Raw genomic sequence first — 17,545 nt, forward strand, 5'->3', positions numbered from 1 at the left:
TAGAAAAAAGGCAGGGGATCCCATGATTGAATTTTGCAAGACCAACGACTTCTTCATTGCAAATACTTTTTTTCACCAACGTAAACAGCAACTATAAACATGGACCTTACCTGATGGAATATACAGGAATGAAATCAACTATATCTGTGGAAAGAGACATTGGAAAAGCTCAATATCATCAGTAAGAACAAAGCTGGGGCTGACTGCAGATCAGACCATCAATTACTCATATGCAAGTTCAAGTTGAAACTAATGAAAATTAGAACAAGTACACGACAGCCAAAGTACAACCTTGGGTATATCCCACCTGAATTTCGACACCATCTCAAGAATAGATTTGACACATTGAACACTAATGAACAAAGACCAGATGAGTTGTGGAATGACATCAGGGACATCATACATAAAGAAAGCAAGAGGTCGTTCAAAGGACAGGAGAGAAAGAAAAGACCTAATGGATGTCAGAAGAGATTCTGAAACTTGCTCTTGAATGTCGAGTAGCTAAAGCAAAAAAGAAAAAAAATTGCTGAACAGAAGATTTCAAAGGGCAGCTTGACAAGACAAAGTAAAGTATCATGATGACATGTTTTCGAAAGACCTGGAGATAGAAAACCAAAAGGGAAGAACATACTCGGCATTTCTTAAGCTGAAAGAACTGAAGAAAAAATTCAAGCTTCAGGTTACAATACTGAAAGATTCTACAAGGAAAATATCAAATGACGCAGGAAGCATCAAAAGAAGATGGAAGCAATACACAGAGTCATTATACCAAAAAGAATTGTTTGACATTCAACCATTTCAGGAGATAACATATGATCAGGAACCAATGGTACTGAAGGAAGAAGTCCAAGGTGCACTGAAGGCATTGGCGAAAAATGAGGCTCCGGGAATTGAATGAATACGAACTGAGATGTTTCAACAAATGGATGCAGAGCTGGAAATGCTCACTCGTCTATGCCAAGAAATTTGGAAGAGAGCTACCTGGCCAACTGACTGGAAGAGATCCATATTAATGCCTATTTCCAAGACAGGTAATCCAACAAAATGTGGGAATTTTTGAACAATATCATTAATATCACATGCAAGCAAAATTTTGCTGAAGATCATTCAAAAGCACATGCAGCATCGACTGGAAACTGCCAGAAATTCAAGCCGGATTTAGAAGAGGATGTGGAACCAGAGATATCACTGCTGATACCAGAGGGATCCCGGCTGAAAGCAGAGAATACCAGAAAGATGTGTACCTGTGTTTTATTGACTACGCTAAGGCATTTGACTATGTGGATCATAACAAATCATGGATAATATTGTGTAGAATGGGAATTCCGGAACACTTAATTGTGTTCATGAGGAATCTGTACATGAACCAAGAGGCAATGGTTCAAACAGAACAGGAGGATACTGTGTGGTTTAAAGTCAGGACAGATGTGAGTCAGTGTTGTATCTTTTCACCATACCTATTCAATCTGTATGCTCAGCAAATAATCTGAGAAGTTGGACTAAATGAAGAAGAACAGGGCATCAGAATTGGAGGAAGACTCATTAACAACCTGCATTTGCAGATGACACAACCTTACTTGCTGAAAGTGAAGAGGACTTGAAGCACTTACTGATGAAGATCAAAGACGATAACCTTCAGTATGGATTACACCTCAACATAAAGAAAACAAAAATCCTCACAACTGGACCAGTGAGCAACGTCATGATAAAAGGAGAAAAGACTGAAGTTGTCAAGGATTTCATTTTACTTGGATCCACAATCAACAGCCATGCAAGCAGCAGTCAAGAAATCAAAAGACCCATTGCATTGGGCGAATCTGCTGCAAAAGACCTCTTTAAAGTGTTGAAGGGCAAAGATGTCACCTTGGGGACTAATGTGCACCTGACCCAAGCCATGGTGTTTCCAATCACACGCAAAAGCTGGACAATGAATAAGGAAGACCAAAGAAGAACTGACACCTGAGATTGTGGTGCTGGTGAAGAATATTGAATATATCTTGAACTGCCAAAAGAAGAAACAAATCTATCTTGGAAGAAGTACAGCCAGAATGCTCATTAGAAGCAAGGATGGCGACACTACACCTCACATACTTTGGACATGTTATCAGGAGGGACCAGTCCCTGGAGATGGATATCATGCTTGGTAAAGTAGTGGGTCAGAGAAAAAGAGGAAGGCCCTCAATGAGATGGACTGCCACAGTGGCTGTAATAATGGGCTCAACCATAGCAACAATTGTGAGGATTGGGCAGGATAGGGCAGTGTTTCGTTCTGTTGTGCCTAGGGTCACTATGAGTTGGAAGCAACTCGACGGCACCTAAAAACAACTGCATCCTTTTGGCCAACCTGAGTGGCAGCCCTACTCTCCAGAACCGAGTTGGTAGAGATCTGACTCTTTGAAACCTCGGAGGCCATGGCTCTACCTTTTAAAACCCGGGAGGTGACAGCTTCATCCTTGGAAACCCAGGAGGCTGTGGCTGCTCAGCCGCCCTGCTTCTCATGCTTCTTCCAAAAGTTCTGCTGATCTCTGAGCTGTTCCTGGGATGATCCTTTTCTTTTCTTGGAGGACAACAGATGTAGTTCTTTGGCTTATTTCCTACCCATAGAATTCCAAGAGGCAGACGGCTTTCCTTCCTTTCATCCTTCTCTGTTCCCTTCAGTGTAAGCTGATGGGTTTTCTGCTGTAGTAGTTGGTTCGATCCATCAGTTACAGGCTTAATCTCTTTAGCAAAAGATAGTGTAGCCACGTCCTTGGTGAAAGTTCTAAGACACATGTCCTTAGTTTGTACAACAGAATTTTCCAAATCTTCCAGCTGTTTTCATTCTGCACAGTTCATTTTTAAGCCTCTTTCCTCATTTTACTTTTAGTGGCAAGGAGAAAACATGCAGCTCCTTTAAGATCTTGCTTAGAAATCTCCTCAGCCATAAATCCAAGTTCATCGCTTACAAGTTCTACCTTCCACCAAATATTTGAATATAATTCAAGCAAGTTCATTTCCACTGCATAAAATGTATCACCCTTCCCCCACTGTCCAATCACATATTCATTATTTCCTTTTAAAGCCTCATCAGAGCACATTTCATGTCCACATTTCTAGCAACATTCTGTTGATGGTGCCAAATGTATTCTTTAAGATGACAGAGACTTTCTCTATAGCTCTCCTCACTTCCTTCTGATCCCTCCCCAGAATCACCTTTGATGCCCATAATTCTACCAACAGTCTCTTCAAGGCAATGTAGTAGGCTTTCACAATTAGGCACCTTAAAACTCTTCCAGCCTTTACCCCTTACCAATTCCAAAACCACTTTCACATTCTAGGTATTCATTAGAGCAACACCCTACACTCTGGCACCAAATTCTGTCTTAGTTATCTAGTGCTGCTATAACAGAAATACCACAAGTGGATGGCTTTAACACAGAGAAATTTATTTTCTCACAGCTTAGGAGCTAGAAGTCCAAATTCAGGGCTCTGGTTCTAGGGGAAGGCTTTCCCTTTCTCTGCCAGCTTGGAGGGAAGGTTTTTGTCTCCAGTTTCTGTTCCTTTGTTCTTTGGGAATCTTCATGTGGCATAGCGTCTATCTCCCTCCACCCCCATTTGTGCTTGCTTGCGTGCTTGCTGAATCTGCCTTTATATCTCAAAAAATATTAACTCAAGACACACCCTACACTAACATTGCCTCATTAACATAACAAAGAAAACCCATTTCCGAATGGGATCATAACCACAGGTATAAAACCTGTTGCTATTGAATCAGTTCTGACTCATAGTGACCCTATAGGACAGAGTAGAACTGCCCCATAGAGCTTCCAAGGAGCACCTGATGGATTCGAACCACCAACCTTTGAGTTAGCAACTATAGCTCTTAAACACTACACCACTAGGGTTTCCTAGCACAGGTATAGGGATTTGGATTTACAACACATATTTTGGGAAGACACAGTTCAATCCATAACACCCATCTTTAATTTTTGGGTTCTTTTTTTTTTTTAACATAGTTGAAATATCCTGTAAAAACCATTTTTATCCTATTTCCAATTAGCATTTTAGCATAATCAGGTATTCATGTTATTACAAGTTCTTTTAAAATATTCTATATAATATTACATATCTTATAAGTGACATAATTTACTTAATTCTTGTTTTGTTGTTGGATACTTAGGTGCTTTTTTTTTTTTTTTCCGTGTTACAGATAATATACTAATCAAATATATGGATTATTTTAATTCAGCCTATATACATGGAAAATGTTCCCTGGAATTAATGTTACTTTCACATTCATGCCTCTTCTGCTCTTCCTACGCTTGCCCTCAGTACCCTCACCTTCTTTCCCAATGCTCACCATACCGTGCCCACAACATAAGCACACAGTCACATATTAGACATGACTTCAACTTAAAAAGGCAGAATCAGTGTTCAGAGTTACATTGCCAAAATGGATACTGAGAACTACAAAGCTGTTTAAAGATCCTTGGCAGGTACTCTGTTTACATAAAGCATAAAACCTGATCTTGATCTTTTATAACCCTATAAAAGAGTCTGTAGCATTCTGTAGAAGGAGAGAAAACACATCTGTCACCCCATATCTGAACAAAGGGGCACCTCATTAGCTCACAGCCGATAGCCAACTGTGCTCATTCACAGTCATGCCACCAGCCTCTCACAAGGGTCTCTGCTTCATTCAGATACTTGACTACTCTCTGGAAGTTTTACCATAAAGGTCAAAAACTGGAAGCTTAGAAGCAGAACATTCTCATAGAAAGTTTTGTTTATTCTATGATGTTTTGGAATACTTTAAATTTATTGTTATTTTTAAAATAGGTAATCACACATAAAGTTTTTAAGTTCTGTCTTTTAGAAAGTTGGTGGACTTGGCCATAAAGGGCCCCCCATCCTATATGTAACAGTTAGTAGGAGACTGAAATATTGGGACACTCTAAACCTGTTTAACTTCTTCTTTGTGCTATCTGCCTAGCTCCTGTAGACATCTGAATCTATACAGTGTAGGCTCCAGAAGGAAACGTAGAGGGGAAGCATTCCTCATTGCTCTTACTAGTCATCTATTCTTCATTAAGGCAGGAATCAGACTCTATTTACTATGTTGCTGTTAGGTGCCAGCCAGTAGATTTTCAACTCATAGTAACTCCATGTGACAGAGTAGAACTGCTCCACAGGGTTTTCTAGGCTGTAATCTTTATGGGCGCAGATCGCCAGGCCTTTTCTCCCATGGAAGAGTTGGTACATTTGAACCACACACCTTTCGATTAGTAACCAAGTGCTTAACCGTTGCACCAATAAGGTTCCTTATATTATACGAGGTAATAATCCCTTTACACTGTTCAACTCTGTGAGCACATCACTAAGAGTCTGTAATATACCTTATAAATGTTGAATCACTACCCTAAGACTATCACAACAGCCCCACATGAAAACCAAAAGCATACATTCCATTCTCCCTCTTTTAGAACTCACAAGTGTGCAGAAGAAACGCTCACTCTCATAAATCAAGTTTTACATATCCTTATACCCTTGCATAAGCCAAAGGAGAATCAGAAAATTGCAAGCCCATCAAAGTCCTTTGAAGAACTCCTGAATATTCAGAAAAGGGGGAAAAAATTCCACCAACACTATGACGAGACTGTGTCTCACGTACTTTGGACATGTTATCAGGAGGCACTAGTCCCTGAAAAATGACATCATGCTTGGTGAAGTAGAGGGTGAGTGAAAAATAGGAAGACCCCGGATGAGATGGATTGACACAGTGGCTGCAACAGTGAGCTCAAACATAGCAATGGTTGTGAGGATGGTGCAGGACCAGGCAGTGTTTCGTTCTGTTGTTCATAGGGTTACTATGAGTTGGAACCAACTCGACGGCACCTAACAACAACAACAACACTATAGTTTAATGTTTGGTTCTTCTCTCTCTTTCTCACTAGTTAAAAATGATTCAACATTACAGCTTCCGATAGAACTTTACTCTTAAATAATAGCTTTAATGTGAACATAAAACTTCAGCACACACTATCAGGTCTGTCTTGGACATAACTACTCCCTTAGGATGCGTAAGAACAGATTATTCATTCATTCTGCAACATATGGAGAAGAACAGCCTGCTATTAAAAAAAAAAAAATGCATGCCATGGTAAACATACACGTTTCCAGTGCTGATGCTCTAGCACCATGTTAAGGTTAAATCGGAAGCAAACGTAAGAGCCTTTACTGAAAGCACTGCCTAAATTTCTTAGGTTAAAACATGGCATACTTCTATACTAAATAATTTTCTCATAGCTTTTTGTTTCATTCTTCTCATTGCCTGCTTCTTTTCCTGGTCCCTCACTGTCATCATTTCTTACTACCTTCTCTTTATTCAGTGGCTGGTTCTGTGCCCGTGAAATGTCTTTGCCAAGGTCTAGAGCTTGGCTGTGATGAAGCCAACTTGCGAGCTGTCCCATCAGTTTCTTCAAATGTGACTTTAATGTAAGTAGAAAAGAATGACTTCATCCTGACAGTCAGAATAGCACCTGTAGAACTGTATCATAATTAAGCCTTGTTGTTAATAATAATGTATTTTTATCCAAAGGTGATGTCATTTTTCCTTGGTCTATTATAAAGAATGCTGATTTTTTTTTTTTTTTACTGTTGATTAAATGTTAGACCCTATTCTAACTTATTTCATATATTATTTAATGCCTCATGAGAATTCTCAAAATATTTACTATCATCATATTTTATCTAAACAAAAGATTCCATCAATTGTCTGTCCTACTAAAAAATAAGGGAGGGAAGCTGCCAATTAAACTATTAAAACTATATGTTTTCCTATCACATAGACTTTTATTTGACACTTATTCAATAAACTCTTTTAGACTTTACTGGACACAGTTTTTAACATACTGTTACGTATAAATAAAAAAAAGAAAATAAGTAAATAAAGTGATTAAAATATTATTAAGTAATTAATACTTAAAGTCCAACTCTTCTGGATCACATTTTGAGTCAGAGATTTGTTCAGTTGTTTCTTAACTCAAATTTATATATAGAAAAGAAAAACATTTTCTCACATCTAATAGCTATTTTGTTGATCTAATACTAATTTGAATCTAACACACCCCAGTTGGGGTGTGTGTGTGTGTGTGTGTGTGTGTGCACGCACGTGCACGTTCGTACCAACAAGATGTAAACGTTTGGCTTAAACTTTGAAAAAGACATCAGAAAGGGGGAGTTCAGATTTCTTAGATGGGTATTTTAATCAATATGCTTACTGGGATTTTTTATTTGTTTTTACCAGATGATTTAGGGCCTTGCAGCTCTGACTTTTCCCAATGTATGAGGACAAAATAGGAGTAATTGTGGTTTACAAGTATTGGCAAGTGCTGCTTGTTTCCCAAACCACTTAACGCAGCATTTATGTGCTTAAATATAGGAGAGAGAGCTACAGCCCAGAGCTTTTGTAGATAGATAGTGGTACCACCAAATTCAGAGTCTGGGAGCTTACCCAACTGACAGGTGTCTGGGAGTATGAGCTGAGAGCATCAGGCAGCGTAAGCCACAAAGACTTGTTTTCTAAAGGAGATGACATTCCCACCTACACTGAGGCAAAAGTAGAGCTTTTCAACATTCTGTCCTATCCCAGTCCCACAACAGCTCTTTTTTATAGAAATTAGCCTTAGTAGAAAATAACAATAATCCCAAAAGGGATCTGAGATTCTCCAGAGAGTTTCTATGATTGGAACTTCTGAGTATAAGAATTTGTGATGGTCTCATTCTATTTTTAGGGGGGAAAAATCTCTTATTATCTGCACTACTTCGTATCAAATTACTAGAAAATCTAAATCAAAGAATACCCTGGTAACGCCAGCCCCCCTTTTCATTTTCCCACAAGCAAGGTTTGAGTCTACTCTTCAATTCAAGGAACCTTCATAAAAGGAAAGAATGGAGGGAAAGGGCTGAAGAACGCAGGGTATGAGGTAGAGACTAACAAGAGGGTGCACGCCCCACTTACAGGCACTGAGATTTCTATAAAAAAGAAAAAAACACTGTTCGGGCCCAATTCATACATATATGTATGTAATGGCAGACATCCATACACATACATACACTCATAAAGAGACGTGGACAGGTGTGAGGACCACCAGTTTAAAAGAAAAAACTGAGATCCTCATGAGTGATTGGCTACAGGATAGCGAGGGAGAAGGAGCTTCAGAGCATCAAGGTTTCTATCCTGAGCAATAGAGTGATCTGAGAGTGGGGAAGACTTGGTGGCGGTAAGTGAGGAGGACTAGGACTGCAACTTCAGATGCTTTCATTATTAGGTTACAGGCCACTGGGTAGAAATTTCCAACAGGCATTTGGAGATGTAGGAATAAAGGAGTGAGGTCAATTTAAAATTTATTTCTACAACATTATGTTTTTTTATTAAGAAAATGACATTTTCTTCTGTTTTGGGTTGAGCAGCTTGGTTCAGGTTGTCTGTTTATACCCTTCACTGCTGAGCACTGGCTCTCAGTATCATACCAGCTCCCATTCTTTTTTTGTCCAATTCCGTAGTGAAAAAAACTCTAGCTTTACAGCAAATGCATTGGGAGGGTAAATGCTAGATTTTATTACTGAACTCCTTCCACGTTGTGAGTTGAAACTGTTATAGGGAAATAATGTAAGAAATGGACTAAATTGTGGACAAGTAAAATGAGTTTTAAAAAAGTCAATAATCCAAGTAATGCTGATCGAAGTTAGGGATTTTTTTTTTTTTATTTCACATAAATGATAATGAGCAAAACAAGCAAACACAGATAAAAGTGAATATCTGTGGATTGTTCTAGCTTGCCAAACATTGACTGTTTAGAAAGCTAACTTTAAGATTCTGGACTTTAATTACTTGTTCTTAGACGTCGCCAAGTTGGTTCTGACTCATAGCGACCCTATGCACAACAGAATGAAACACTGCCCAGTCCTGTGCTGTCCTCACAATCATTGCTATATTTGAACCCATTGTTGCAGCCACTGTTTCAATCCATCTTGTTGAGGGTCTTCCTGTTTTTTGCTGATCCTCTACTTTACCAAGCATAGTGTCCTTCTCCAGAGACTGGTCCCTCCTGATAACATGTCCAGAGTATGTGAGGCTCAGTCTCTCCATCCTCACTTCTAAGAAGCATTCTGGCTGTACTTCTTCCAAGACAGCTTTGTTCATTCTTCTGGCAGTCTGTGGTATGTTCAATAGTCTTCGCCAACACCATAATTCAAAGGCATCAATTCTTTTTTGGTCTTCTTTATTCATTGTCCAGCTTTTGCATGCATATAAGGAGATTGAAAATACCATGGCTTGGGTTAGAAACACCTTAGTCCTTCAAAGTGACATTTTTTGGGGGGGAAGGGGTTAATAACTCAAACTACATGATCCCATGGAAAGAGCTTCTTTTAAGAACTAGGTTCTACAGATGGCTTTGACAAAGATGATAAGGCTAGGAAGTTTCATACACATGTACCCACACATACACCATATATGTGTGTGTTTATTTGTATGCATATCTATTTTTTTCTATAAATACATATACACATGAATATATAAAGTCATCATCAGTTAACATTGATAGAGCTCTTATATGCTAGTGCACTACAAAGACCTTACAGAAATAATTATTTCATATAAATGTTACTGAATAAGGGAAGGTGGGTCCTTGTCTGACGCGTTCAGACTTGCCAATTATCTGGACACCAGCCTTTGAGAAAAAGAAAATAAATTTATGGCAATGCACAGAGCAAGGAATCGGAAGGAGGTTCCTCAGATCCAGCTCCCCAAGCTACAGGGAAAAAAAAAAAAAAAAAAAACAGGGAAGCAAGGCTTATATGCGATTTGGGTGGCAAGATGGCAGCCACGCAGACATACTGGGGACGGGAAATTCTAGAAGGTGGCCAGGAAATAGGAGGTGGCAGGGTTCTTGTTGGACCTTTTGTTTGGGAATAAGGTCTAGGTGATGATTTTCCTTCTGATTCATTCCTCCTGTTGCTGCGACCTCTGCAGTCACAGCTAGCCCTTCTGTGCATTCTGGGGCAGGCCAAATCTGGCTTGGGCTGGTTTAAGGACTAATGGAAATTTACTGGCATTCGTAGGGTCAGGTTACATAAATATCCTCATTTTAAAGATGACATAAATGAGGCCTAAGCATACTAACAAACTTGCCCGAAGGCATGGAGATAATAAATAGCAAATCCAGGAATTAAACCCAGATTTTCCCAACCCCAAGGCCTATAATTTATCCACCATAAGCCACACTTCTCTTTAGATTATAGATGATAGAATGCTTCAAAAATCACTAAGTTCTGGAACACTACTATGGTACATAATCTCCACTACAGTCTTAGAACTTTTCTTTTTCTCTTTATTTCTATCATCAACAATGGAACTGGCATTTTCCTTGAAGTTTTTTATTTTTTTAAACAAAGAAACTTACTTTTTATCTCTGTATGACAGTAATTCCATAAATATTGATTTTTTTTTAAAGTTGACTTTAAGATATGGAGGTTCTTAACCAACTGAGCTCACTCAAAGGCTAAGTAATGCTTTTCTATCCCTTCATTCAATAAATATCTATTGAGCACCAGTCATGCGATCCATCCTTGGGTGGCACAAACAATTTGCTCTTGGCTATTTTTTTTTTTTTATTAACTGAAAGGGTGATGGTTCAAACCTACTCAGCAGCACCTTGGAAGAAAGGCCTAGCTATCTGTTTCCATAAAGATTTCAGACAAGAAAGCCATATGGAGCTGTTCTACTCTCCAGCACATGGGGTCATCAGGAGTTGAAACTGACTCAATACCCAGTGTTTGTTTTGCGGGTCCCCACGTGGCATAAACTGTTCTCGGCTACAAATTGAAAGGTTGGCAGTTTGAACCCACCAACTAGTGCCACGGAAGAAAAGCCTGAAGATCTACTTCCATAAAGATTACAGCCAAGAAAACCCTATGCAACTCAGTTCTACTCTTTAGTATATGGGTCACCAGGAGTTAAAATCAACTTGACAGCAACATGTTTTGTTTTTTTTGTTTTGTTTTGTTTACCATGTACCTTGGAATATATGTTGTTGTTATTGTTCTTAGGTGCTGTCAAGTCGACTCCCACTCATAGCGACCCTATGTACCACAGAACAAAACACTGCCTGTTCCTGCTCCGTCCTCACAATCATTGTTATGCTTGAGCGCATTGTTGCAGCCACTGTGTCAATCCATCTCCTTGAAGGTCTTTCTCTTTTCCATTAACCCCGTACTTTACCAAGCATGATATCCTTCTCCAGGGACTGATTTCTCCTGACAATATGTCCAAAGTATGTAAGACATGGTCTCACCATCCTTGCTTCTAAGGACCATTCTGGTTGTACTTCTTCCAAGACGGATTTTTTCCTTCTTTTGTCAGTCCGTTCAGTATTCTTCACCAACATCACAATTCAAAGACATCAATTCTTCTTCAGTCTTCCTTATTCATTGTCCAGCTTTCGCATGCACATGATGTGATTAGTCTTCAAGGTGATCTCTTTGCTTTCTAACACTCTAAAGAGGTCTTTTGCAGCCTATTTGCCCAGTGCAATGCATCTTTTGATTTCTTGACTGCTGCTTCCATGGCTGTTGATTGTGGATCCAAGTAAAATGAAACGCTTGACCACCTCAATCTTTTCTCCATTTATCATGATGCTGCTTATTGGTCCAGTTGTGATGATTTTTGTTTTCTATATGTTGAGGTGTAATCCATACTGACGGCTGTGGTCTTTGATCTTCATCAGCAAGTGCTTCAAGTCCTCTTTACTTTCAGCAATCAGAGTGATGTCATCTGCATAATGCAAGTTGTTAATAAATCCTCCTCCACTCCCGATGCCTCATTCCTCTACATATAGTCCAGCTTCTTGGATTATTTGCTCAGCATACAGATTGAATAGGTATGGTGAAAGAATACAACCCTGAGACACACTTTTCCTGATTTTTTGCCTATAATTATAAATAATTGAAATACATAAGCTCTTGAAATACATCAGTGAACAAAAAGGGTGTAGAGGTTGGGCATATCACCTAGGACCTTTAGGTCATTGTAAGAACTTTAGCTCTTATTCTAAGTAAAATGAGAGCCACTGTAGGGTTCTATGCAGAGGAGTTACATGCTATGACTTAGATTTTTAAAGGGTCGCTCTGGCTACTTGTTAAGAATAGACAAAGGTGCAAAGGTAAAAGGGGCAAAAGTAAAAGCTGAGAGACCAGTTAGGCTATTGTAGTAACCTGGCAAGAAATGGCGGAGGCTTATACCAAGGTGGTACCTGTGGAGATGACTGGATATTGTCCAATTCTTGTTATGTTTTAAAAGTAGAGCCAACAGGATTTCTGGATGGACTGGATGTATGACAGAGTGAAAGAGGAGTCAAGGATTCCAAAGTTTTTAGGCCAGACAATGAGAAGGTTGGAGTTTACATCAATTGAGATGGGAAAAGCTTCCTCATAGGGAAGAAGACTAGAAGGTCAGTTGCAAACAGGTTAATTTTGAGATATCTACTAGGTACTTTAGTAGAGATAACAAGTTGGAAATTCGATATGTGAATTTAGAATTTATTTGGGCTGAAGACCAATTTAGAAATCATCAATATATATTGCTATTTAGACTGGACACTCCTACATGAAGAAAAGAAGAACAAAGAGAAAGGATGTATGGAACAACCAATTATTTGAAGAAACATTCAAAAAGTTAGTGTCCTGGGAGCCATATGAAGAAAATCTTTAAAAGAAAGGGAGAGATCAACTGCAAAGGCTGCTGCTAATAGACGAAATAAAATAATGACTGAAAATTGACCATTAGATTTAACAATTTGGAAGTCAATGGTGGCTCTAACAAGAGAAGCTTCCATAGGTAGATGGGATCAAATCCTTTTGAAGTAAATTTAAGAGAGACTAGGATTTCCTTGAAGCCCTGGTGGCAAAGTGGTTAAGAGCTCAGGCTGCTAACCAAATGCTGGCAGTTCGAATCCACTGACCACTCCTTGGAAGCCATATGAAACAGTTCTACTCTGTCCTACAGAGTCGCTATGAGTCAGAATCAACTCAACACAACAACAACAACAGGAATTTCTTAGACTGGAGAATAACAGCAATTGTTTGATTTTTAATCTCCTCATAGATCTTCCCCCCAAAATGAAAAAAATCCAAAAGGAGCACAAATAAAAATATACATGGTCCACACCTTCAGCATTACCAATCAGCATTATTAGAACACAGAATACCATAATCCTCAAGTTACCTGTAAATATAGGAAAAACAAAACACCAAATTCCAACAGAGCTCTTGCCACTTCAAACTTATAAGCAGGAAGGAAAGCACAAGAATTCCGTGAAAAAAAGAAAGAGGCTGGGGACAATGAAGCAGATATGAAGTCATGCCCACTGGGAGAAATTTCAGCACTAAGCAGCAAAATACTGAACACAAATCTGGAACGTGGTGGTTCATAGCCCTGGCAAAGGGAAGGGGCTTGAAAATGAGTAGGGCCAGACGTGGTAGGCTCAAAGAAGCATTATTTCTAGAGAAAATTCAGATAGTGAAGGAGTGGTGGTATTTGGGGGTGTGGTAATGATGAAAAGAAGTAAATAAGAAAGGAAAATTAATTATCCTGCAGAAACAGAAGAGAAACATGACATGACCACTCTCTCCCCCTCATTTTCATACCAGCAATGTTACACATTAAAAAATAGCACTTAACTGCTTAGTTCTGGAACTAAGAGTCTTGTCCATAAAATGACAAGGAATAGAAAAAAATTTAAACCATTTCCATACAAAACCATGATAAGAAAACAAAGCTATGAATATGAATCAGAACAGTTCATATGATGAAAATTCTTTCCCAAAATACCAGCATCAGCATAAAAGAAAATCATAGCACAAAAGTCCAAACTCAATCAAAAGAATATGAAAAATATGAAGACTAGATCACAAGCTGCTCGAAGGAGAATAGAGTCTAATGAAAATTGAACAAGAAGCATTGTCGGGAGGTGGGGGGAGAAAAACAAGAAAATGAAAATAAGTTAAAGAAAGAAACAAAAAAAGACCAGAAAGTGCATTTTTGTCTTGGAAGTGGGGCAGAAGAACATAGATCATAGGTAGGTAGACAGACAGACAGACAGATAGATAGGTGCTGTAGAGTTGACTCCAACAGAGCAAAACATTGCCCAGTCCTGCATCATCTTCATGATCTCTGGCATGTTAGAGTCCATCCTTGTGGCTATTGTGTCAATCCATCTCATTTCCTTCACCTTCATTGGCCCTTAGCTTCACCAAACATGATGTCCTCCTCTAGCGATTGATCCCTTTTGATCCAAGAGAATCAGACAATGTTCTGTTGTGATCCATAAGGTTTTCACTGGCTAATTTTCAGAAGCAGGTTGCCAGGCCTTTCTTCCTAGTTTGTCTTAACCTGGAAGCTCTGCTGAACTCTATCCACCATGGACAACCATGCTGGTATTTGAAATACCTATGGCATAGCTTCTAGTATCATAGCAATACACGAGCCACCACAGTACAACAAAATGACAGATGAGTGATGGAAAGATGAACATAAACATGTTTACTTGGGGTCCCTGAAAAAGAAATGAAAATTTAAAACCATAATTCAAGAAAACTTTTCTGGAAATAAAAGATAATTTGAATCTACATATTGAAAAAGCCAGGGAGTACCCTAGAAAATTGGCATAGAGTGATCAAATCTGAGACATATCTGAGAGTATTAGACTTTAAAGATGAAGAAAAAAGTCCTCGGGTTCTCCAGGTAAAAACATCAAATAACTTAAAAATCAAGAGAATTAGACTGTCTTTAGGCCTCTCAAAGAAAAAAACAAAACAAACAAAAAAAGGAACAGCATTTTCAAAAAATTTAAGAGAAGAAAGCACTAACCAAAGACTTAGTATCCAGCTAAGCTATCCTTCAAGAATCAAAGCTATAACAACATGATTAATGTAATTGATAGCACTAAATTGTACACCTGAAAAATGTTGAGTTGGCAAATGTTGTACTATACATTTTTACTACAATAAAAATAAAAGAATCAAAGCCATAGAACAGCAGTTTTGAATTTGCAGTATCTCTTATATACTGTACACACATGCACTTCCAGGGGACTCAACCAAAGAGCTTCATCCACCCAACCCCAACTCTGATTCACGCAAGCAAGCTTAGCTAGCTACCAACAGACAGACGTCTGGATCCCACGTACAACGGTTTTGTATTTTTTATTTTGCTACTACTACATTGCTTTTCTAGAAAATTCATTTTGGGTCCCATTCAAAGCAACCACAATTAAGTGGACTTTGCCTTGGAGCCCTGGTTGCACAGTGGTTAGGAGCTCAGACTGCTAACCAAAAGATCAGCAGTTCAAATCTACCAGCTGCTCCTTGGAAACTCTTTGGAGCAGTTCTACTCTTTCCAATAGGGTCCCTATGAGTCAGAATCAAATCAACAGAAACGGGAATGGGTTTTCAGTCTGTTGCTTATCAATTCTGATACAAAAGAAACCTTTCTATACAATTTATTGGAATTTGAAATAGAATCACTTATTGAACAAAGACGGTTCAATTATATGTACCAACTGATAGCTTCCTTCAAAACTAATTTGAAAAGGAAGAAACAATAATGGAATGTGAGGAATAAAAATTTTGAGGAATATAAAGTTATTTAAATTCTTGATGCATTTTAAATGGAAAACTATTGGCACTCAAAAACTGAGACGTTTTCTAACATTTGTTAAATAAAATAATATGGAAAAGGAGAACTTAACTGTATCAATTATTTTCCGTTTTATTATTTTTTTAATGATCAGAATTATAATTTTTTATTTTATCATGTTTTAAGTGAAAGTTTACAGCACAAATTAGTTTCTCATTTGCACACGAATTATTTTGTGACATTGGATGCAATCTGTTCAATATGCCAGGACTCTCCCCATATCCATCCTAGGTTCCCCATGTCCATTTCTCCAGTTTTCCTGCTCCTTCCTCTTTCTGGTCTGTGTCTGAGCAGGTGTTCCCCATATGTATACTTGATTGAACTAAGAAGCACATTCCTCACATGTGTTATTGTTGGGTTTTTAAGCCTGTCAAATCTTTAGCTGAAAGGTAGATTTCAAAGGTGGCTTCAGTTCCGAGGTAGCAGAATGTCCAGGGGCCATAGTTTAGGGGGTTTCTCCAGTTTCCGTAAGGCCCGTAAATCTGATCTTTTTTTGTGAATTGGAATTTTGTTCTACATTTTTCTCCCACTCTTTCCAGGACCCTCTATTATGAGCCCTGTCAGAGTAGTCAGCGGCCTGCTCTGGGCTCAGACTGGTGAAGGCTGTGGTTCATGTAGCCCATTAGTCCGTTGGACGAATATTTTCCTTGTGTCTTTGGTTTTCTTCATTCTCCTTTGCTCTGAACATGATAGGACCAAAAGATATACATCAAAAGTAGGATGTAGAGCATTTTCTTTATGAAGTATGTTACGCCAGTTGAACTAGATGTCCCCTAACACCATGGTCCCCAGCCCTCAGCCCCAGTAACTGGGTCCCTCAAGGTGTTTGGATGTGTCTACGAAGCTTCTATGGCTTTGCCTTGGTCAAGTTGTGCTGATTTCCCCTATATCGTGTGTTGTCTTTCCTTTCACCTAAGTTAATACTTGTCTACTATCTAGTTAGTGATTTCCCCTCCCCACACCTTACCTCCCTCCCAGCCATCAAAAATTGTTTTTTTCTGTGTGTAAACCTTTTCTTGGGTTTTTGTAACAGTGGTGTCATACAATATTTGTCCTTTTGTGATTGACTTATTTCACTCAGCATAACGTCCTCGAGATTCATGCAGCACGATGTATGATGTTTCACGGATTTATCATTGTTCTTATCTTTGCGTAGTATTCCATTGTGTGTATGTACCGTAACTTGCTTATCCATTCATCTGTTGATGGGCACTTAGGTGGCTAATTTTTAGGAGCTCCTAGTTACTAGTGTTTATGCATTGTTAGTTATGTTTTGTATTGTATTTATGCCATGTATTATGGTCTTTAGTGTTGTCCCTATTTTTTCTTCCATGATCTTTATCATTTTAGTTTTTATGTTTAGGTCTTTGATCCATTTTGAGTTAGTTTTTGGGTACAGTGTGAGGAATGGGTCCTATTGCATTTTTTTTTACAGATGGACACCCAGCTTTGCCAGCACAGTTTGTTAAAAAGGCTGTCTTTTCCCCATTTAATGGACTTTGGTCTTTGCCAAAGATCAGCTAACCATAGGTAGATGGGTTTACATCTGGGTTCCTGATTCTGGTCCATTGGTCTGTATGACCATTGTACCAGTACCAGGCTGTTTTGACTACCATGGCTATATACTAGATTCTGAGAGCAGGCAGTGAGAGGCCTCCTACTTTGTTCTTTCTCTTCAATATGCTTTGCTTTTCGGGGCCCTCTTCCCTTTCCATATAAATTTGGTGATTAGTTTTTACATCTTATTGAAGAATGCTGTTGGTATTTGGATCAGGATTGCATTATGTCTATAGATAGCTTTGGGTAGAA

General features: G+C 38.7%; 1 protein-coding gene across 1 annotated transcript in view; it reads left to right on the plus strand.

The window, feature by feature from the left end:
* The window catches only part of RXFP1 (relaxin family peptide receptor 1), a 115,076-nt gene that overhangs the window by 31,837 nt on the left and 65,694 nt on the right, over positions 1–17,545 (plus strand). Inside the window, exon 5 of the mRNA XM_064296157.1 lies at positions 6,286–6,474. Coding sequence (XP_064152227.1) covers positions 6,286–6,474 — 189 coding nt within the window. The remainder of the gene's footprint in view (positions 1–6,285; positions 6,475–17,545) is intronic.

The sequence above is a fragment of the Loxodonta africana genome, chromosome 13 (assembly GCF_030014295.1).
Source record: "Loxodonta africana isolate mLoxAfr1 chromosome 13, mLoxAfr1.hap2, whole genome shotgun sequence".
Classification (NCBI taxonomy): domain Eukaryota; kingdom Metazoa; phylum Chordata; class Mammalia; order Proboscidea; family Elephantidae; genus Loxodonta; species Loxodonta africana.